Source organism: Pinus tabuliformis, chromosome 7 (genome assembly GCF_031772625.1).
Source record: "Pinus tabuliformis cultivar Carrire ecotype Pingquan chromosome 7, CPIR1, whole genome shotgun sequence".
Classification (NCBI taxonomy): Eukaryota; Viridiplantae; Streptophyta; class Pinopsida; order Pinales; family Pinaceae; genus Pinus; species Pinus tabuliformis.
The window spans coordinates 978,433,684-978,458,055 of record NC_142293.1 but is presented as its reverse complement, the minus strand read 5'-3'; the positions used below and the strand labels follow the sequence as shown (position 1 = coordinate 978,458,055).

Here is a 24,372-nt window from a genome sequence, read left to right as displayed (position 1 = left end):
AAACACAGGTGTCTCGCTTACTCTAGGAGATTTCTCATCCATGTGAGAGGTACACATTGGAGACGAAACACCAGGGGGGGTAACAGGAATATCGTCCTCGTCTGGCTCCCAGATGGGGTTCCAATGAATTTTGTAACCTTCGTCGTCCGGGGCGTGAGAGTTGATCGGTTGGATACTCGGGATAACAGGAAGAGTATCACCTACAACTAGTACCTCAGGAGCAACGGAAGACGGAGAGCCTTGATCACTTGGAACGGGAGTCGACGGCTCAGCCAGGATGACAAACTTCAAACGAACCTAAGGGAATCTAACAATAAAGGACCTTACTCAAACTAATGCACACAAGATCTAACCAGGTAATGTTAATCGTGGCCAAATAAATTTTAAGACGCAAGGACACAACTTGACCTTTTCATGTTTTAAGAGTTGAGAAAAGGACAAAAAGGTGACTCTAGTCGCCTTCGAATGTTTTGTGAGCCCGAAGTGACAAACTGCTCAAGTGAGCATTTTCTTTTAAGGAGTCTGAAAAGGATCAAAAGTGACCACTCTGGAGAGACTAGGCAAAGGGTTTACTAAACAAATCCGTAAAACTGCATATACACCTTGGTAGTCATATGAAAACCAAGGACTTCCCGTACGGCAGTCAATCTTCTCGAATGTTGTGTTCGGTGCGTTACGGCTTGTAAGGCGGCAGGTGCAGCTTCCTATGGATAAAGGATGATAACGTAGTGGGGTCTCCCCTATATACGCGACAGTACGTGGGAGCTCAAGTCCGTGCTAGACCACTATCGAGTCACAAAAGGAGGAATCACCCAACCGTAGTGTGAAACAACAGTGACTAGGTTTAACGACGCTGGAACACGTCTCTAGCCTAGACCTCTAATCAGTGAGCGTTATGTTCCAATGTGTTTTTAAGTTCATTCAGTTCATTTTATGGTTGATCTTTAGTTAAGTTTCAATTTCCAGGTCCTACCGTATGTAATCTCTCACAATTCCCTAAATGAAAACTATATGCCAAAGAATATCATTTCGTTCGATGAATACTAACTACAAGATAGTTGAGAATTTTTCAAACAAAATGACCACAAACAATCAAGAACCACTCTAATGTAGCTAATGACAAATAAACAAAACTTTTCTTTGTTTTAAATCGCGTAATCAATGAAAAGCCTCTACTTTCAATTAACTGATTCAACGCAAAAGAGATTATTCGTTTTCTTTTCAATGGCAAAGTGCACTAAACAAATTTTGAGAGACAGTAACACCGAGCAAAAGAGACAAATTCCACTCAATGAGAACACAATCAAATCCCCAAAACACCAAAACAGTCCTTCAGATCAAGAAGAGAACACAAAGACCTCTACGAGCTATGTAATCTAAGCCCAAACGAAGTCAAGTGGCATCCAAGTGGAAAAGGAGCAAATCACTTGAATATCAATAAAAGGCTTTGACAACTACTGAATCAAGCGCAAAAAGGTAATCACAAAGTCGACTGGACAATCAAAGAACCCAAGACTCCTACGGAAGGCTCGATGCACAAAGCCACTAGATGCCCTAGGGCTAAAATGTGAAATTGATAGAAAAAAGAAAACACCAGAAGGATGAAGGTCTGAAACCAGTCAAACAAGGATCAAACACACTCCAGTAATTGAAAAATACGCAGCAAAATACAAATCCAAGCTTAGAGGGCTTGAAGACAAGCGAATTGGAAAAGCTGACAGGCCTAGCGCGACTGTCAAGATGCAACTCGCGCTTTTATGGGATTGGCGCGGGTTGTCTTTGAGCAACGTGCACCAATTGGCGCGATTGTGAGGCTTAAAAGCGCACTAATCGAGTTTGCTAAGTCAAAAACAAAAACAAGCAAACCAGAGCTTGAAAACAGTATCTAGGCAAACCAGGAAGCAAGAAATCCAACTCAGAAAGCTATCTAAGCAATCAAAGTGAGAAAAACCAAAGAGACAAGACAAACTCCAAGTTGTTTAGTCCGTAAACCAAACCAGAGATTGACTGAAGTGGCATTGATCTACTTCGCTAATGCACAACAATAGCGTTTCGAAGGCTATCTGGCCGTACTTTGGGCTCCGTCTAAAGTTTACAAATCAAACAACAAGATTCCCCAGCGGAGTCGCCAAATTTTTGTGGAGGTAAATCCTCTCTACGGACAGAGACGATCCCTACTCGCCCAGACCAGGTCTAGCAACAATCATACAATGCTATCACGCAAGTTCCTAATTGCAAATAAAGAGCGGATGGTGAGAACCTACTTGGATTCCAACGCTAATGTTCGTAGAAGAGACCTCGCTCTCATTCCTTTGACTCGGTCGGTCACAATCCCCACGATCTCTGTGATTGGACACCTGCACATGCAAAGAACAACACGAATACAAGCATAAAATCTAGTAGATGCAATTATATATAAGTCAGAAAAGATATAACTCAACATCAATCATAGGACAATGAGAGTGGAACCATAATGATAGTCATCTATTATTAATAAATAACAAAGAAGAATACAACCATTGTTCTAACGTCAAATCCTCCTTTGGCTGGGTAGTCAGCTACACAAGTCTTGCAAAGCTTGTTGGGATGAGGAACAAGCCTCTCTCTCTTTGGGTGAAAAGAATCTCCTTACTTAGATTTGGCCTTATGGGTGCAAAGAAGGCTCTTGCAGCTTCAAACTCTCTATCACTATGCTGGAACTAGAACTACTGTAACTAGCTTGCTCAAGGCATAGAGGCAAGCTTTTATAGATAGAGAAGAAAGAGATAGGATCAACCACATTATTCATGGGATTGGTTTTATCACTTGGAAACTTCCATGAAAGGTGGCAAACCACTTTCCCTTCTATGGAGATTCGAAGCCAAACCATCCTAGCTCAACATAGATTCAGTTGGTGAATGGGTTGAAGAGAACCTTCAGGAGCTTGTTGGTTAAAAACTTTACTCAATTTGGTTGGCGCGAGTGCGACTCTGGGACAGAGCGCCAATGGCATGCCCTTTTTAGAGGATTTCCCTCATTGGCGCGAGTAGTGAACTGTGGACCCACGCTAATGCAAAAAGAGTTTTTTTCATGGATACTTTGCAGGAGATGTCTTCAGGGCACATAAAGCTCATATTTAGAGGAATATGATGCAAGTGGTTTCAGGTCATGTCACTTCTCACAGGTCTCAGAATGAGTCCTCTAATGTGCAGGTGAGGGGGTAATAGGGACAGTGACAAACGGTGACAAATTGTTGTGTAATAGACATCTCATCCCTTCGCGATGGTTTTCCCGTCCTTTGACATATATCGCAGGCCTTACAATGTGCTTTCGAATCCTATTGCAAGGTTGGCTACCATAACCCTGCGCGAAGAATATTCTGTGCAGTAGCGCATCCTGCATAGTGTCCTCCTGCAGCATCCCTATGTGCTTCCATGAGGATCTCACTCTGTTCAAATTCAGGTACGTATCTTTGCAATATCTCATCATTTCCCATTTTGTATAGGTGCCTCGTGGTGACAGAAAAATCTACCCTGCGCACCACCAATTCCTTCTTCTGTTGGACGGAGTATTCCTTCGACGCAATCCTTGTTGTCAAAAAATGGATTATATATTCGAAGTGCCCATCTACGACGTGCACCGCAAAGAGTTATGCATCAAGTAATCCTTCCTCTACATTAGTGGGTTCGTCACCCATCTCAATGCGCGATAAATGATTTGTTCCTACGTTCAGGTGTCCCGTCTTGACTATGACCTCAAAATCATATTCCTAGAACAATAACAGCCACCTGCATATGCACCCCCCCAACATAGGCTTATTGACCAAGTATTTTAGTGTGGAATGGTCGGTATACATCTTGAAATGTCCTTCGAGAAAATAATGTCGGTATTTTTGGAGTGCATACACCATTTCCAACCCCTCGTGCTCGATGGTGGAATAGTTCTTCTCGACTTTAGATAATCTTTGACTTGCAAACATGATAGGTTGATCTACACCCTCCACGCCCTCCTGTGTGAGTACTTGTCCCAGCGCAATACACGACACATCTACATGTACATGAAACTCCACATCCCATTTTGGGAAGACCAAGATTGGAGCGGAGGCCAATTTCCCCTTTAGAAAATCCAAACTCTTCATGCAATCGTCATTCTAGCAAAATGTAACTTCCTTTTTCAATAGCTTTTCCATCGGCGTTGTTATTTGGGCATAGTATTTGATGAACTTCCTATAGTACCCTATGTGTCCCAAGGTAGTGCGCAGCTGTTTAACACTTCGTGGTGCTTCTAAATTTAGAATAATAGCATTCTTCGTAGGGTTGACCATCAGCCTTTGTTTGCAGACCACATATCCCAACAGGTTCCCAAATGGAACCAAACATGTCCACTTCTTAAGGTTCAGTGCAATCTGGTGTCATCGGCAAGTATCTAGAATCAAGCATAAGCTTGCTACATGGTGCTTAACCAATCCAAATATGTCCAATCATCCAGATAGACCTCCAAGATCTTGTGGATGTATACTTTGAATGCAGCAACAACGATGCGTGAAAAGATGGCTAGTGCGTTCTTCAATCCAAACGGCATGACAATGTATTGGAAGCATCCCCATTCTGTTGCGAAGGTTGTTTTTCTCCTATCTTCTAGCGTGATTTTGATCTGGTGGTACCCCGAGAACCCATCCATGAACGAGTATGCTTATTGTCCGCTAACATTTTCCAACACCTCATCTGTGAACGGTGTTGGGAATGGATCGTGTACATAGGCATCATTCAGCTTCCTAAGGTCCATGCATATTCTTATTTCACCCTTCTACTTTTTCTCCCGGACTACCATAGGACTCACCCAGTCGGATTCTTCCACTGGCTCAATAATTCCTAAGGCGAACATTTTGTCTAACTCTACGCGAACCTTTTCCTTGTACTTAGGATTCAAGCGATAAGGCCTCTACTTGACTGGCTTCACGTCGGGTTTTAGGGTGATCATCATTCTTAAGTCACAAAAGATCCCTTTTAAGTCCGTAATTTTGGTCAGGAATAAGTCTTGATATTCGCGAAGTAACTCCGCGACCTTATCTACCATGGCATCATCCCAATAGTCCCCAAGTGTTGCATACTTTGGTTCTGCCTCCGTTCCAATGTTTACCTGCTTTGTTTTAGCGGCGCGATGATGTCAGGGTCCTTAATCAATGTTCCTCGAACCTCATGACAACCTTTTGTTTCTGGGATGTTAATATTTTATGGATCCTCATCATCCTCCTCAACATTTACATTGTAACACTCCAGCGTGGAACTCAGCCGTGTCGCCCATTTTGGCTGAAGAACTTCTATTGCCTCCTGGGGTATTTTGAAGATAGCTTCTTTTACTGCTTGTAGCACATCATCAACAATATCCCATGAATGATCTTCAAACATGAAAGTTAACATAAATCCCTCGTGCAAAATATCCCATTCGCTTGTACTATGGCGGAGCTCTGTCTCAGTATACCAATTCATGGGTATGACATCCAGGCAATGATAGAACAAATGCACCTATTCAGGTTGTGGCTCTTCCTCGTAGGCCCAGGTCCATTTCACAAGGTGTGTATGTGGATCATCTCATCCATCATACTTGTCTGCTAGCCACATCTATGGTTTCCCAAATTGTAAGTGCATCATCCTTCCATTCACACCAATCCTCAAAACTCTTTTGGTGCATACCCCACCACCTTGCGGGCGTAGCGCACAGTGCCCATTTTAGAGCATCGAACCTTTGTTGTTCTAGCACTTCACTTTCACATTCGTTCAGGAATTCATCCACCATTGTCAACCCGTCGTACCTAGGCAAATCCCTTATCTTTGTTGTCACGCAGCGCAGTGATCTTACCATCATGTTGCAATTGAGAATGGTTACTTCGTGTAATCGATTCTACCATCGCTCTATCTCTTCATCTGAATCCGAAGTGTAGGAGATTTCAGGCTCCCACAAAATCCTACCATCTGCTGTTGGATTCACCCAATCCTACTCTCGAGCGGTTATCTTGTAGATACAGTCAAGATCGTCATGACTATCATCATCATGCATCAGTTTTGTGTAGCACGCTCCTTCCACAGAGTCTAAAGGTATCACTACGCATAATGAATTTTTCTCAAAAATCATTTTTCACTTCTTTATATTTATTACTCCGTTCATATCAGTGGCCCAATCTATTCCCAGTAGCGCGGGATAGGGATTGTTGTCATTGAAAATATCTATCACTTCGAAATCTGCCAACGCGTTAGCACTTTTGATATCTACTATTATCCCCTGAATCTTCCCATCGGTAGGGTCTTCTACTGGTTTTCCATTCAAAATTGAATAGGAGACCATTGTAGCGTGGCTCTTCCCATGTGTTCCCATGTTTTTTTTTCCAATACATTCGCATCTAATCCAAGATCCATAATTACTTGATCCATTTCGTACTCTCCAATTTGCGCAGTCAATCCCATTTCCCTTCTTGTTTGCAATGCACGCTTTCCAAGTTTCTGGACTTCACACAGTTCTCCTGACCCGACGCACCTAGTGATAAGTTCCTACAATCCCTTTATAGCCTTGGTATTGCGTAGCAGTTTCATGCATGTCTCCAAAAAGGTAGTGAGCATTGAAGGATCCATCCCTGGTTCTAGTTGATCCTTACTACCTAAAGTGGAGACCTCTGTGAAGCTCTTCTTAGCTTCCATGAATGTCTCCTTCACGACCTTCAAATCAAATTCAGGTTCCTTTGTAGTAGCCTTGCGAACCCACACACTTTCTTTTAGTTGCTTACCTTTGTCATCTCCGGTTGTGATACCACTTTGAGGCACTATGTTTACATTCGGGTCCTCTTCGTGTAGCTCAAACCTCATCATTTGTAGATTCTAAGTTGGGGGAGGCTGGAGTACTCCTTTATCGCGCAACCTCGATATTAGTGTAGGGCAATCCTCCATCTCATGATCAAATTGGGTACAGTATAAACATGATGCTCTCATCAAATTCATACAATCATGGGCATAGTGCCCTGCCCTCCGTAATTGTGACAAATTAGTTGTTTGCGACCCCTTCCTAGTCCCATTCCACCTCGACCTCATCTGTGCCCCTGAAATCCAGCACGCGCCATATTTGCATTCGAATTGAGGGCTCGCATTTTGGTCTGCACTCTATAGGTAGGGGGTCCTATCCATCATCAACTCGTAACTTCTGTAGGTTTGCTCATCATGGCCTACCAACCTGCAGAAATTACAGAACAATTGCTAGGACATTTGCGTATGCTTCTACAATAGGTGACAGTTATCTATAATGTGATTTCCTCCTATAATTGCTCAGTCCTGCATATGCCTCTGGTCTTAACGGCATCGGCCCTCCTCCCTCCAAGTAATTCACGAAAACAGGACAGTGGTCCTTGCCATGCCCCTAGCCTTTGCATTTTATGCACCATATCTCCTCACACGCATCTGATTGAGGTGTCCTGTCTTGTTTCAAACTCTACATTTCCAGAAACAAATTTTGTAGTTGCGCGTGGATTTGTTGGACTCCCAGACCAGGATCTTGTATAGGGGTCTCGTGCAATCTCATTGCAATCTCCAAAGCTTCAGCCTGGGTGGATAGCTTTTGTTGAGACATCTCCATCCTTAAATGTGGTGTTAGTGACGCTACAAACCATGCGTGGTGTTCTCCATCCATCAAGGTCATGTTGGCTTTGTGAATCATACTCTTCAGTCTCTGGTCTAGATCCCATGGGGCTCGCCTAAAAGCATCACAATTTCCTTAAACCTTATAATCGATTGTGTCTCTGATTTTGGCCTACTAAATTCCCTGTTCAGCGTAGCCTGGATATCTGTGATTCCTGTGTTTGGATGGTCATTAGAATGCTTAATGTACCATGTTAGTGCGCGATCCTACAATGCGCTTACCAGTGTTGCCTTCTTTATATTGTCATCCACGACTCCTTGTGCTTCCCATACAGCCCTTACTATGAACCAAAATTGGTTAGGATCTTCATTCTCTACTCCTCTAAATACCAGAAGTTTGATCGCGCTCACCATAATGAACTATGGTGGTGGCGGAGGTGGTGTGGGTAGAGATGGGGGTGATGATGGTGAAACTGGTGGCGGCGTAGGTGGGGTTGGTATGCGCGGAATTTTCTACCTTATTTCACTGATCATGCTTCTTGGAGAAACTTTCGTGAGCTCTTCCTCACTTTCCCATCAGGGCAAAATCAAGGGGCTATTTTATATCTCTGCGCTACCTTTGTTTCTATAGATCCTCCCACTTTGCATCGTCCCAAACATAAATTTATTCGCATAACTCGTTTTTCACACAATAGCATTTTGATTCAAGTGGTTAATGATTTAATGTACTTACCTCGCAGTCCCTTGAGGAAGCGATGTTCCGCCTCACTGTAGCTGATGGTTGTATCTACCACGAACTCGGTGATAAATCCACCTATAATTTGATTGAGCCAATGGTCCACAGTGCGTGAAATCTTATCTTCTGATGCTCCTAGTCTACGTACCAATTCCAGAGTCCACACAATTGGTTTGTCAAGCCTACACCTTCCCTAACTGTCTGCTAGCTTCATGATCCACTCGTATAGCTCAAAGCGGAAGGACGCAAATAAAATTTCGTGGATTTCCATATATAAGTAGAGCTCTAACCACTGTTCCTTTGATACTCGCATATTCCTATTTTCCTGTGCCGCGAACTCATGAATATTCCTGTCCAACCACCCTTCAATTTCTTTCTTTGTTGGATTCCAGTGACATGACATCAGATATCCCTTATGCAGATCCTCATCCCTACAACGGAACCATTTGTTGGCTTGTTGGGGCCTAACCTAGGTTCAGTGGTGATTTACCCAAACAAATCTCAGTACTACTGGCCCTTTTGACAACAATCCATGGAGAACGAACTGAGGTCTCACCCTAAGTGGTATGGGAGGGTGTTAGAACTAGGTTTCTGCACCCTGTAGATGTCTGATGGTATCAAGTGGTCTGCAGTTCGACCCTGCGCGCACATCACTACACGCGCTTACCTATACCTCGTAGCCTGAGATGTTGCCTTCGCGCAGCCTACTCGAGGCTCAATCAGTGTTATTACCCTAGTCCTTACTCACATCCTGATATTAGGTGATTAACTGAACTTATTTATACACTTTTAGTTATACTTAACAATATTCACAATTCATGTAAGTGCGCGCAGTAAATATACAGTATAATTGCAAGTAATATTAAACATGTAATAACTGAGAACAAATACACAAGATTCAGATAAAACTTATCTTTATTATTTTCTTCCTTCGGTTACAGACTCAACTCTACCCTACGCACTCATCTGCAGGGGTCCGCGCACTTAGCTATAGACTCTACTAGGCCTCTGCACACTCAGCTGCAGAGCCTCTTCCTACTACTACGACCCAAGATACTTATATTCTTACTCTATGCTCGCTTTCTTATTCTATCTATCCAATTCCATTAATCCATTCATTATTTTACAACATAGAGCCTCGCTCTATTTATACAATCCCATGGTCTGCAGACCATGGGTAGGCCGACATTACATTCAAAACTTAGGGTGGACAACCCTATGACTCTAACATACAATCCATGCTCTGCGCTCGCAATTCACAGAGTCTTTACAACAATATTACTCAAAACTTCGGCTTTGAGCCCCAAAACATGTTATGGGGGAATTCCATGCCCAACACCACATAGTGGTATCAGAGCGTGGTTGCATTCTCCTTGAGTGAATGTTTGTTGGAAATAATTAGAGGTGGGGTAAATCAATATTCCTTAGCAATTAGCACTTTTAAATATTTTCAAAGAATTAGCTAATCTTCAATTATTATTAATGTTTATCTAGTAACAACAATAAACAAAAGAAGAAAATAGGCACAATAATTTTAGGTGGAAAACCCCCTTCGATTCAAAAACCACCAAATGATTTTCTAATAAATTCTTTAATATTCAGCCCCAACTAAAATGAAATTTAGAAATTCCTACAGTTCTAGACAAGCATTCTTCTCCAGCTCCCATTGGGAGGATGCCTCAATGCCCTGGTTTCTTCAGTAGTCAACTGAATGGATGCCCCAACATCCTATACCAACCTACCACCCTAAAGTGTTCACAAGCTACAACCTCTAGGTGACTTCATGTACTTGAACGAATACCCAATCACATAATGACCTGCAACCCAACCATGACATCATCCCAATAGTGACTCCTATACCTCCCAACAATACCTCTTTGACTCTAGGAAGATTGACTCTTTTACAATAATGAGTCTTTCAATGATGACTCTTTTACAACAATGGCTTTTTGACAAGACCTAACACTTGACTTGAAATTGATTCTTGGATCACTTGCATATGCTGAGTTAATGTTGTGCTTACTTCAAGTAATGGTACTTTGGCATTGCATGTCCTTTTAGTATGTGTCTGAGTTTCTCTAAAGTGTCATCCTTCCTGCATATGCATTAACAAGCAAGACCCAAACTAATACAAACAAATATACTTACGTTGTCTGGAAAAAAATATGTCAAAGATGATACTCAAAATTAAAATGAAAACACTAATCGTACATACCTTTCTATAGTAGACTTACCCTTGATTGTTGATGTGTGGTCCTTACTACAGTGATCCTTGAATGCATACATTTTCTTGCCTTCTAGGATCTCAATATTGAATCTATTGTATCTATGTAATTGCAGATCTCCAAGGTTTGAAATGTTGTCTTGTGGTATCTCTCTTAGTCCTCTTTCCAACCCCACAGGTCTGATCGATATTGGATTCTTCAAGAAAATTTTATAGCCAATCTCCCACGATGGCCGAATGATAGACTGGATTAGTATATTTAACTTATACGAAGTTCCATGTGTTGTGTTTTCAACCTTTAGCCCTAAAAATGATATCCAACAAAAAACATTTGTCCTCTTTTTCTCACTATTTACGAAATTTGAATCTAATGCTCAAAGAGAAAGTTATGACCTTTTCCCGAGATCACCGGATTGACATGGAATTTGGCAGCCTACAAAAACCCTAACTTCCTTAGATAATATGTACAAAATTGTAGCAAACCAAGATCTGAAATTTGGTCACGTGCTTCATCAAAATTTCAGCTCCAATGGATTTTACTTTCAGCTTCTAAAGATTCATATAAAAAATGGTATAGCCAAAACTCCACGATGACCTGTTTGAAGCAGTGAAATCCTAGAATCCAAGGCTCTAAACTTGCTTCAAAACATACCTTCAAACTTGATCATAATTTTGTGCCTTAACTATACCTCAACGAAATGTTAAACTCCCTACAATAGATGTTGCATTAGAAGCTCATGAGGGTTGAAAATTTGCAGAGGTCTTCTCACAAGTTAGTTCATTTAAAAGTGCTTACATGAGGAGGATATGAGGGTCACAAGTTATAGAAATGCTTAGTTGAGAGCGTCTTCAACAATTGAAAGTTGGAGAGATTTTAGGAGCTTAAAACATTATTAATTATTGAATATTCAATGACCACAACCAATGGTGAGTGCCATGCCACAACCCTATGGGGTTTTAGCCCACTAACTGGGGTTACTAACTTCAAACATGGATATCTCTCAAACTATGAAGAATTACGTGGTGTGCCATATATCAACGGAAACATCTCAACGAGTGGAATCCATGTATAAGATCCTTGTCTCAAAATAGGGGTAATTTTTCAAGTCAAAATGCACATGAAAGATCAAGGTAGCCCTTGGTGCTACTTGGGTTGACATCAATGACAACTGATCAAAAAATTTATTGGTCATGCATGCATGTCACTTGCATGTGTGTCTCTTACACTTGCATTCCATGTGCTTGTTGCATTACATAATGATTGATCATGATTGTATTAAGGTTTTCATTAGGAACTGGATGTTGATTTTGTGGAATGCATTGTCAAGAGTATATGACTGGTTACATGATTACATGCAACTTGATCACCTCCTTGTATGTTAGGTTACATTCTTGTATGTTTGATTACATGTATTAGTCTTGTAGATTGGTTACAAGAATTGATTGCTTATCCTTGACTACATGCATTCATGCATATGTGTCGTTGTTTAGGCATTGATTATGCATGTTGATGGTTGCATGTGGCAATGTGTACAATGGAGTAATAATTGTTATCATGCATGAGGTCATGGCTTGTGTAGTTGATATGGTCATGCATTGATGACTGGACTCTAGCTAGAATTAAGTGTATATGGTTTGGTGCTCATGTGCTATATGTCTATATGCAGTTGTCATGCATGAATGGTCTTGGTTATAGTTATGCATAAATAGTAGGTCAAACATGCCTTCTAAAGTCATGGTATGAAATTTAGGTCATCAAGGTGATATTGGTACATTATGATGCTAATGTGTCGGCTGAGATAGTGCAAGAGATGCAAATCATTATAATGAGGTTACAACATTAGGCTTTGGGGTAAGAGAAGATCGTCATACATGTATTGTATGTTGACATGCAGGTATGTAAATTAAGAATTTTTATATGCATTAGGGTTATATATATTAAGTTTATGTACATGTTTCTTTGATGTTAAGGTTGTATTCATGATAGGTGTTAGCTGATTAGTGTAGTTACATGCACATGTGTCAGATAGTCAAGAATGATTGCAACCTGTAGTTGTATGTGTTAGCACTCTGGAATTTGATAAGGCTGGGAAATAATTGCAGAGGTAACCACAAAACCACTTTGGAAGCTGGGATCTAGCCCCTTCAGCTTCAGAGAGGGATCTCTCTTTATAATTTAGCTTTGTTTGAATGAATATATTAGGCTAGTTATCAATTTTAGATTTGGGTTTTTGTGTTGTAGGGTTGAGATAGTGGAAATTAGGTCATTGGGCAATGGAGTCACAGGTTTAGATTGATCAAATGTAGAGTTTACAGGCTAAACTTACAGGGAAGGGTAGGCAATTTCATTGGATCCTTTAAGATCTATGGCATGGAGGAGAAGAAAAAGATTCAACAATCTAATTAAAAGTAGAGGTATTAAGAATTTTGTTTTTAATTTTCGCTAGAAAAAATAGAAATTATTCACAACTAGAATCAAATTGTATCTTTCAACAAATTTTGTTCATCAACTTTCTGTAAAATAATTCATATCTTAGGAATAAAATATGTATAACAAAGAGTAAACAAATTAACAAGGAGAAATTCACTTCACCAATGAAAATGACACAAGAATCCTGTAATGATGGCACTGTATTACTGAAAATCTGATCAATGGTTGCTCTGTGAGCAGCTTTACAATACTAGTTCTATTCTTCAAACAAATCTCAACCTCTATTACTTCAAATTATGAAGTATTTATAAAAATTATTACAAAAAACTTTGAGTGGAAAATATCTAGAATTAATTACAAAAAATATCTTCAAACTTATTACAAAAATATAACCCAAATCTAGGAAATATTAAATTGTTGAAGCTATTGGTACTATTTTCAAGGATAATTGTTGATGACTCGACCTGAAAAATAACAACAGAGCATTGATGACTGGACTTAAAATAGCAGAAGGATGCTGATGATTGGACCTGTAAAATAGTAGCACGTTGTTGATGTCCTTATGGAGAACTGATGAGTGGTTGTACATTGTCTCATTCATCATATTTTGAATAAATGAAATTCAGAATTCAGAATTCAAAGTATTTATTAGAATGATTTATAAATCCATCATGTTTTTCAAAAATCCATTTGTTGTTTTCAAAACCCATGTCTTGTTTCTCCTTTTACCTTCCCTTGTAAATTTCCTTTTATTGGATTCCAAAACCTTGTGTTGTTTCACCTAAATCAATGTCACCATATACCTCTAAATTCTTTTTACATCTGTAATTCTTATTTTACATATCCTCCTATTCATAAAACTCATTTACATGAAGCTCATGAAGATCATTTTTCTCACATGTACATTACTTCTCATTTACATGAAGCTCATTTTTCTCACATGTACATTACTTTCGTATGATCGCAAAACTATTTTACTCCTTTTCCAGCAATTTCATTTCACCCATATAGCTTACTCCTTTGCATGTCATTTCATTTCACCCACTTAGGCTTCCATCCTTGGATTTCCTCTGAAATTGCGTTTCACCTCATCTCTTTCACCCTGCCTCCCATCCACATAGAATTTATTTCATAATTTTATGAAATTCCATTCCCTCCACATTTATAGAAGTAAAAACAATACGGTTTATGGTTTTCGGAGGGGGTAAGGTAGTAAGAGGTTTAGGGGTGAGGGGGTCCAATAAAAAGTTAATGGGTTTTTGAGAGGGTAAGGTACTAAGAGGTTTGGGGGGAGGGGGTCCCATAAAATGTGGTTTTCGGAGGGGGTAAGGTAGTAAGAAGTTTAGCGGGAGGGGGTCCCATAAAACGTTAATGGTTTTCGAAGGGGGTAAGGTACTAAGAGGTTTAAGGGGAGGGGGTTCCATAAAACGTGAGGTTGACAGCTATAAAGGAGTGTAAAAGTGAAAACCACTTTTCGGACCTCTCTTTGGTTAAATGTTGGAGGGATTGGGGTCCAAAACATATTTATAACCTTTCATTTAATATGCACACCTCTCGAGGCCTTTAACACTGGGGAATTAAGAGTGCAAGGTGGGCCATAGGTTTTGACTTAGGCTTTTACTGATATGTAATGAATAAACACATTTTTCATGTTTTTTTAGAGTTTTTATTTATTCATTTATTTTTTGAATTTATTTTAATACTTCAAAATAAATGATTTCTCATTTCTAGTCCAGGCTTCAACTTTTGATCCGTATGTCAGTTTGAAGCATCAGATATATCGTTAGGAAGATGGTCCTGAGAACTTTCTTATTGAAACACCTACACAATGATATGATCCAACCATTCCTATACAAAACACCTCCCTGATAGTCATACTTGGATTCTCCTTGGAAATAATTTGAAGGGTGAAATATTATTTACAACATTTCAAAAATAACAACTATCAGTAATATTCAAACAATCCTATAAAAATTTATAGGACCCTAAGGTAATCTCCAACTGGGTATGTTGGCCCCGTGGGGCATAAAAAATCACAAATCTCTGAATTTGCAAACCAGTGCCTTATCCATTGGGCTGATCCAAAATTTGCAACCTGCTATATTATAAAACCTCTGAAAATCTTCAAACTGAAATCAAAACGATTATGCACACTGAATTCTAAAATACACACTGAACTGAAAGTTGTACATCTATTTAAAACTAAAAATATTTCTCAAAGAGTGGAGCTTATTCATCACATCTACTAACTCTAATAACTGATATCAACTGCTAAATTAAGTGACAGAAAAGTGCATATGCAATTTTTCTTTTTCTTTTTGTTGATATTCCACATGAAGCCTCTGTAAATGCATATGGAATTTGATAAGATGTAAAGTAACATTATTACCTTTCTCATCTTTGAACTTTGGAAAATATGATTTCCAATCTATGCAAGGCATGTGATGCAGAAACTTAGAGATACTATATCTATCCATAGGAGCAGTTCTATTCTTGAACTCATTTTGAAAATAATCAACAATAATCTATGAAATTACAAAACTTCACATAATGGAGTCACCATGAGTGTTCTACAATCTAGATTTTTTTTTTACAATGGATTCACCATGAAATCTTTGAGCTTTGGATTCTTGAACATGGAGTCACCAGGTGATTTAGCCTTGTTGTCCACCATCAAGAGTCAAATATGAACTTAATAGTTTTTCTTAGGGAAAATGAAACCGTTTTTCCCATAATGTTAGCACTTTGTAATTTAATAAGGCTGAGAAATAATTGCAAAGGTAACCACAAAACCACTTTGGAAGCTGGGATCTAGCCCTGCCAATTTCAGAGAGGGATCTCTCTTTATAATTTAGAGATGGATCTCTCTTTATAATTTAGCTTTCTTTAACTGAATATATTAGGCTAGTTATCAATTTCATATTTGGGTTTTTGTGTTGTAAGGTTGAGATAGTGGAAATTAGGCCATTGGGCAATGGAGTTAGGTTAGGCTAGTTATCAATTTCATATTTGGGTTTTTGTGTTGTAGGGTTGAGATAGTGGAAATTAGACCATTGGGCAATGGAGTTAGGTTTAGATTGATCAAAGTCAAAGTTTACAGGATAAACTTACAGGAAAGCGTAGGCAGTTCATTAGATCCTTTTGAGATCTATGGCATGGAGGAGGAGAAAGAGATTCATTTTCAAAACATAGAAATTATTCACAACCAGAATCAGAGTGTATCTTTCAACAAATTATGTTCATCAACTTTCTGTAAAATAATTCAGATCTTAGGAATAACATATGTATAACAAAGAGTAAACAAATTAACAAGGATAAATTCACTTCACCAATGAAAATGACACAATAATCCTATAATGATGGCACGCATTACTGAAAATCTGATCAGTGGTTGCTCTCTGAGCAACTTCTCTTCAAAAAAATCTCAACCTCTATTACTTCAAATTATGAAGTATTTATAAAAATTATTACAAAAAACTTTGAGTGGAAAATATCTAGAATTAATTACAAAAAATATCTTCAAACTTATTACAAAAATAGAACCAAAATCTAGGAAATCTGAAACTGTTGAGGCTGCTGGAACTATTATCAAAGTTGGATGTTGAGGACTTCACCTAAAAAATAGCAACATGTTGTTGATTTCCTTATGGAGATCTGATGACTGATTGTGCATTGTCTTATTCATCATCTTTCGAATACTTTGTTTTGTCACAAAATATTTGGATTTATATATTTAGATTAATATTTCCAAATATTTAAATGAAATTCAAAATTCAAAGTATTTATTAGAATAATTTATAAATCCATTATGTTTTTGAATCCAAATCCGTGTGTTGTTTTGAAAAAACATGTCGTGTTTCTCCTTTTACCTTCCCCTGTAAATTTCCTTTTACTCTTGTAAATCTTTGGATGGATTTCCATGTGTTTCACTTGCAACTGTAAATCAATTTCACCATATACCTGTAAATTATTTTTACATTTGTAAGTCTTATTTTACATATCCTCCTATTCGTAAAACTCATTTACATGAAGCTCATTTTTCTCACCTGTACATTACTTTCATATGATCAAAATTTCCCTTTTATTTTCTCTCATGAATTTATTTTCTTGCACCCATGAATTTATTTTTACATATAGATGTAAAATTATTTTACTCCTTTGCATGTCATTTCATTTCACCCACTTAGCCTTCCATTTCTAAATTTCCTCTAAAATCTTGTTTCACCTCATGTCTTTAACTCACCTCACATCCAAAAAGCATTTATTTCATAATCGTATGAAATTCCATTCCCTCCACATTTATAAAAGTCAAAACAATAAGGTTAATGGTTTTCAAAGGGGGTAAAGTAGTAAGAGTATTAGGAGGAGGGGATTCCCTCCACATTTATAAAAGTCAAAACAATAAGGTTAATGGTTTTCAAAGGCGGTAAGGTTAATGGTTTTCAAAGGCGGTAAAGTCCTAAGAGTATTAGGAGGAGGGGGGTTTGATAAAACGTCAGGGTGATAGCTATAAAGGAGGGTAAAAGTGAAAAAATACCCCAAATTGGTTAAATATCAGAGGGGTTGGGGTCGAAACATATTTATGACCCTTCATTTTAATATGACTTTTGGATTTTATAACCCTTCATTTTAATATGACTTTGGATTTTTGTGACGTGTAATGAATAAAAAAAATTCATGTTTTTTTAGAGTTTTGATTTATTCATTTATTTTTTGAATTTATTTTAATACTTCAAAATAAATGATTTCTCACTTATGCCTTTTTCTTTGCTTTTTGGTGGAGACTTCAACTTGCTATTTCCTTTGATCTGAATGTCAGTTTGAAGCACCAGATATATTATTAGAAAGTTTCTCGTGAGCACTTTTTTATGGAAACACCTACAAAATGATCTGATCTAACCATTCTTATACAAAACACCTCCCTGGTCTTCATACTTGGCTTCTTCTTAGAAACATTTTGAAGGGTGAAATATTATTCATTTCAGACATAATAATTATCAGTAATAATCAAACAATCCTATAAAAATTTATAGGACAAAACACCTCCCTAGTCTTCATACTTAAACATTTTGAAGGGTGAAATATTATTTACAACATTTCAAACATAATAATTATCAGTAATAATCAAACAATCCTATAAAAATTTATAGGACCCTAATAGCATGCATTGTTATTGTTGTTTTATATTATATAACTGATGATTATGTTATATGTTTTTGATGAGCATGATAGGTTAACTTGTTTTTGTTAAATGATAGTTAGCTTGATGATTAGGGTTATTACATTAAGATCTTGATGTTATATGTGTGATGCTAAATTGGATTGGCATATGCAGATAGTTAGGGTTACGACACTCATGTATGAGCGGACATATTTGTGATATGGTGTTGTACTAATATAGATTGACTTGGCATATGTGTGAATGATAATTGTGTATGGGTTATGATGTAAACATCCTAGCTAGTGATTACTTGGATATCATGATCTTATTTATGTTTGGATTAATATATGGTGAAGATATATCGTGCTAAAATGGATTGATTGTGCAGACAAGACTTCCTCCCTTGAGATACATTAAGGTATTAGTTTTCTTACCTCATCTAATTGGTGCTTGACTGTTTCATTATGACATCTATTTGGTGTTTGAGTGTTTGGTGTCTAGTTCATTTATTTAACATGGTATTTTTGCAAGTTGGTTGAATTTTTGATGAATTTCATAATATGAGTATGTGTTCAAATGATATTGTTTTAAGATGATTGTACTAACACATAGGTGTTGAGACAAGTGATATGTACTTGAATGTAGTTGATAGTTGTAGCATTATGTGTAATGACTATGAGTTGACTATGGGTTATGACATGATTTTTAGTCTTGATAAAGGTTGATTTCAAATTGATAGGTAAGATTGTCTTAATATTTGGAACATGTGTCAGAAATTGCAGGAAACATGCTTGGTATTAGCGTGAAAAGGTAATAGGTGATGTGTTTATATAACTAACAGTTGGGTGATGTGATAGTGCTAGTGTTATGTTCTTGACCTGCGAGAAGATGCCAGAATACGAAATATACGAAGAAATAAAACCCAAAACACAAAACAAAATGAGAAAAAACAACAAGTATTTTATTATTCAGAGATGAAAGCAATGTTCACTTTCCTCTTCGAGGGGGCGACCTCCAATAGAGCAGAGCTCGATTACAAAATAAGACATGATGCTCCTCAATGGGGAGTCTCTATCCTTTATATATGATTCATACATGCAATGCCATGGATCAGTACCATGGTTCTCTCAATAGCATCTATCTAATACCACGGTCAGTTTACAACTAATTTTTGTCCCTTTCTTTAAATGTGGGTCAACCACTTACAATTATTAATACGGGCTTTATTGACTCTTTAACTAACTATAACTATGACTTGACCCTATTACATGGGATTAGGGTTGGACCCTAACATGCCCTCCCCCATAAAAAAACATCCTTTTCCTCAAGGATGAAGCTATGAGAACTACTAAAGAATAGTGGCTAGTTCCCATGTCGCATCTTCTGGAGGACTTCCTTTGTTGTGCGACCGTGCAGATGTTTTTCTCGCGTGTCAAGGACTTGTTCAGGTTGGAGCTAGAGTGAACCTTCTTCATCCAATTCAAGTAGTCTGGTTTGAATTCTGCAATTGTTCCCCACCACTTTTTTGAGGCATGATACATGGAAGACGGGATGGATTTTTGCAGGTGGTGGCAAGGCTAGCTTGTAGGCTACTTCTCCAATGCGTTGAAGTATTTGATAAGGTCCGTAGAATTTTGGAGCTAATTTCTGATAACCCTTGTCTTTGAGTGATGTTTTCTTGTATGGTTGCAGCCTCAATAATACCTGATCCCCTTCTTGAAATGTGCGCTCTGAACAATGTTGGTCATCTTGTTGCTTCATGTGATTCTGAGATTGATGGAGATTATCTTTGAGAATGGCTAACATGGTTGCACGGTTCTGTAGGAGTTGATCCACTGCTTTCACCTTAGAGTATAGGGATATAAGAAGTAGGTGAAGGTGGGAGTTGACCATACACTACTTCATTTGGAGTCATCTTGGTAGCATCATGATAGTTAGTATTCTACCACCATTCAGCTAGAGGTAACCACTGTACCCATTGATGTTTCTTTTCTGAAGTGAAGCACCTTAGGTAGGTCTCCAAACATTTGTTGATTACTTTAGTTTGACCATCAGTTTGGGGATGATAGGAAGTACTTAGTTGGAGTTGTGTGCCTTGTAGCTTGAAAATTTCTTTCCAAAAGTTACTGGTGAAGGTCGGGTCATGATCAGACACAATGGAAGTGGGCATGCCATGCAATTTGAAGATATGGTCCATGAAAGCTTGAGCCACAAAAGTGGGGGTAAATAGGTGGGTAGGGCACAAAAATGAGCATATTTAGAAAGTATGTCCACAACCACCAAGATGATTGACTTGTTGCCTGACTTCAGAAGACCAGTAATGAAATCCATAGAAACATCCGTCCAGATTGAGGCAAGGATGGGAAACGGTTGTAAGGTGCCTGGGATCTTGACTGTTTCTCCTTTGTGGCATTGACACACATCACATTCAGCTACAAAAGTAAGAATGTCAGTTTTCATGCCTTTCCAAAAGAAGGAACTGCGAGTGAGAGCATAAGTTGTCTAAAATCCTGCATGGCCTGCAGTGGGAGATGAGTGCAACTCTGCCAAAATGGGTGTTTTGGGCGTGGATGTCAGTGATATCACTACTTTATCCTTATAGTGAAGAATCTCATCCTTCCAAGAGTATCCCACTCTGGAATTAGGATCTTCTCTCAAGTTATTAATGAGTTGGGAGAGAGGGATGTGAAAATCATTCCTTGTTGGCTTCTTCAATCCAATCTGGAACGGGAAGAGAGATTGATAGCAAGGTGTTGTCGTCCTCAAATTGGCGTGATAAAGCATATGCTACTACATTTTTGTGCTCTTTCTTGTAAATTATCTCATAATCATATCCCAGCATTTTGGCCAGCTATTTATTTTGTTGGGGTGAGGATAGACGTTGCTCCAAAAAATATTTGAGGCTTTGATGATCTGTGCTGATTTGGAAATGTCGCCTCGATAAGTATGGTCGTCATGTGTCTACTGCATGTAAGATGGCCATCATCTCCTTCTCATAGGCAGATTGTCCCAAATGTTTCCCACTTAGTTGTTGACTGGTGAAATCCAAGGGTCGACCTTCCTGCATTAAGACAACCCCAATACCAATACCTGAAGCATCACATTAAATCACAAAAGATTTGGTGAGGTCGGGTAGTGCTAATATGGGAGTGGAACACATGGCCTATTTGAGATCCATAAATTCCTGTTGTGCTTCATCAGTCTGGAGGAATGAATTTTTATTGAGAAGGTTAGTGAGGGGTCTAGCAAATGCAACCATAATTCTTGTGAGACCTAAGAATCCCCTCAAACTCTTCAAGGTCTTTGGTTGGGGCCAATCCTGCATTGCATGGATATTTTTGGGATCCACCCTAACACCTTCACGACCCATAATGTGGCCCAAATACTCAACTTCTTCCATGCCAAAAGAGCACTTGGACAATTTGACAAATAATTTATGCTTCTGGAGCAGTTGCAAGAGCAGGTCTACATGCTGAAGATGTTTTTCCCAGGTGAGGTTGTAGATGAGAATGTCATCAAAGAAAACGAGGATAACTTTTCTGAGATATGGTTTAAGTAGGTGATTCATGAGGCTCTAAAAAGTGGATGGGGCATTACAGAGACCAAATGGCATGACCAAGAATTCATAATGGCCTTCATGAGTTCAGAAAGCAGTCTTGGGAATGTCTACTTCTTTCATGTGTATTTGGTGATAGCCCGAGCGAAGATCTAGCTTAGTAAAGAATTGAGGACCATTTAGTTCATCTAGAAAATCATTAACAACCGGGATAGGGAATTTATCTTTGACCATGAGCTTGTCGAGGGCCCTAAAGTCTAGACACATGCACCTTTCCCCATCTTTCTTGAGAACCATGACCACTAGTGATGAATAAGGACTGATACTAGCATGAATGACACTAGCTTCCAGGAGTTCCTTGATGATTTTTTCAATTTCATTCTTTTGGGTGAAAGGATATCTATACGGGTGCACATTTAACAGTTGTCCCCCTGGGACCAAAGTGATGCTATGATCATGTTCCCCTCTAGAGGGTGGAAGCTCATTAGGTTTTTCAAAGACCTGTTGGTGACGATTTAAGACCTGTTGCATCTCAGTATGAATATGAGGAGTAGTGGGCTTGATGGCCTGGATGGCATTAAATTGGGTGATAACTCCATGATGGCCATTTTTCAACAACTTTTCCATTTGATGTGACCTGATGATAGAAGGAACACCTGCATGGATTCCACGGAGGGTATGCATGTGGTCATTCTGCTTAAAACTCATAAATAACTCTTGGAATCCATTACGATTGGGCCTAGTGTGCATTCAGCACCCAAGACAATGTCACAACCACCCATGTTGATGGAAAACATGTGGGCCTTTAGGTGGTAATCTCCCATATGAAGTTTGATATTTTCGCAGCGGGCTTCACATTTCATTGTCCCCCCATCATCAATATATACCTGGAAATTAGATACTTCCCTGACAAAACAATGAAAATATTTGGCGACTCTCTGATGGATAAATTTATGAGTGTTGCCACTATAAATCAATACTACTACAGGGCGATGTTTAATAAAACCTCTAATTTTGAGAGTTTGGGGCGCAAAAATGTTGCCAAAGCATGTAGCGAGATAACTGGTTCGTCTGGCGTAGCTAGGAGCCCATTGTCCTGCTGGGTGTCCTCATCTTCATCCTTTGGTCCCTCAATGGGTGGGGCTTCCTCAGATGAGCTGTGATCCATAACATCAATTTGGAAGAATTTGATTTCCTTACATTTATGCCCCGGGGAGTATTTGTCATCAGAGTAGTAACACAATCCTTATTTTCTTCTTTTAGCCATTTCTACGGGGGGCACCTTTTGAACCTTAAGTGTTTGGGTAGCGCCTTGAGCCTGGGTGGGGCATCCCTTGGCTATGAAATTTGGACGAGGCGACTGGGCAGCTAAAGCATGTTCCACTTCGATATCATTTTTGCAAGCATCCATCCATGTGGGTGGGTGGTGCATCCAGACATGGGCTTGGATGGCTTCTTTGAGACCACTTATAAAACATTCCAAGTAGAATTCATCTCCCAGACCTTCTATGCTGATGGCCAAAGTCTCAAAGGCTGCAATGTAGTATTTTACTGTGGCTATTTGTCAGAGCTTAGTAAGACGACCCAAAAAATTAGATTCGCGGTCAAAGAGGTCACAAATGGATTTTGAGAACACTCGCCAAGTAATTTTCGCAGGATAGCATTTTTTATTCCACTACCACCATTTCCATCTCTCTTGGTCCAAGTAAATGCCTCTGACATGTAGTTTAGTTTCGTCATCTACGATATCATTCAGAATGAAATATTGGTCCATTTGTTCTACCCATACTATCGGATTAGAGCCATCAAATTTGTACATGTCCAACTTAGGTGGTCGAGGGTAGGAATGTTGGTGATTTCCATGGAAATGAATATTATGGCTAGATTTTCCTTCAAGGTCTTCATTAAACCCATGTGCCTCCAATTGCAACCCCGACTTTCCATTTGTGAATGTGTCCATTAATTATTGCATCTGGTCCGCTAGGCTCTTGAAAGAAGCAAACTATTTTTCAAGGCTCTCGATATTCTCGTTGGCCATGGCTTGAGCTCTAGTTTCTACCATACACATATCCTGGTCACTTGTCGTCACTTTGAAAAAAATTGGGACCACCCGAAAATTGAAGCTGACAAGTGAATGGTACCACCTCGATCAGCTTGTCGTCCTAATTCTTATGGGCTAAGTCTCTTATAAGTGTCCTAGAAAGGCCTCATATTTTTTTTTATTTTTTTACTCCGAATGGAGTTTTACTCCCAGCTTATCAATACTGTAGTGGCCAATTTCTAGAAAACTTAATCCTGCCCAATGTCTTGCGAGAATCACCCCAGAGAATAGGAGCCACAAGCCTCCCTGCACAAGTGGTCAGATCTACCTGCGAAACCCTCAACCATTGAATGTGAGTTGGACTGCGGTGGAAAAAGAACCCCAACTACTAGATCTGAAAGGTATTGTGGTGGTAGACCCTCAAATGGTGGATCTGATTGTTGTGGCAACGGCAGAACCCCAACTACTATATATGGTCTAGCAAAGAAGATAATGGGCAATCTTAAAAAGAGACGAGGGAACTAAGGTCTCAAGGAGTGTCAAGTGCTATAGATAACAATATACATAAGGGTCGAATAGTAGTACTCGGCCCAATATTTTAGGGTACTAACTAAGGAGGATCAAC

At 39.0% G+C, this 24,372-nt stretch overlaps 1 protein-coding gene across 1 annotated transcript in view; it reads left to right on the top strand.

The window, feature by feature from the left end:
- Positions 1-8,013: 8,013 nt before the first annotated feature.
- Positions 8,014-24,372, top strand: part of LOC149250882 (uncharacterized) — a 194,371-nt gene continuing 178,012 nt past the window's right edge. The window contains exon 1 of the mRNA XM_089453780.1: positions 8,014-8,095. Coding sequence (XP_089309906.1) covers positions 8,014-8,095 — 82 coding nt within the window. The remainder of the gene's footprint in view (positions 8,096-24,372) is intronic.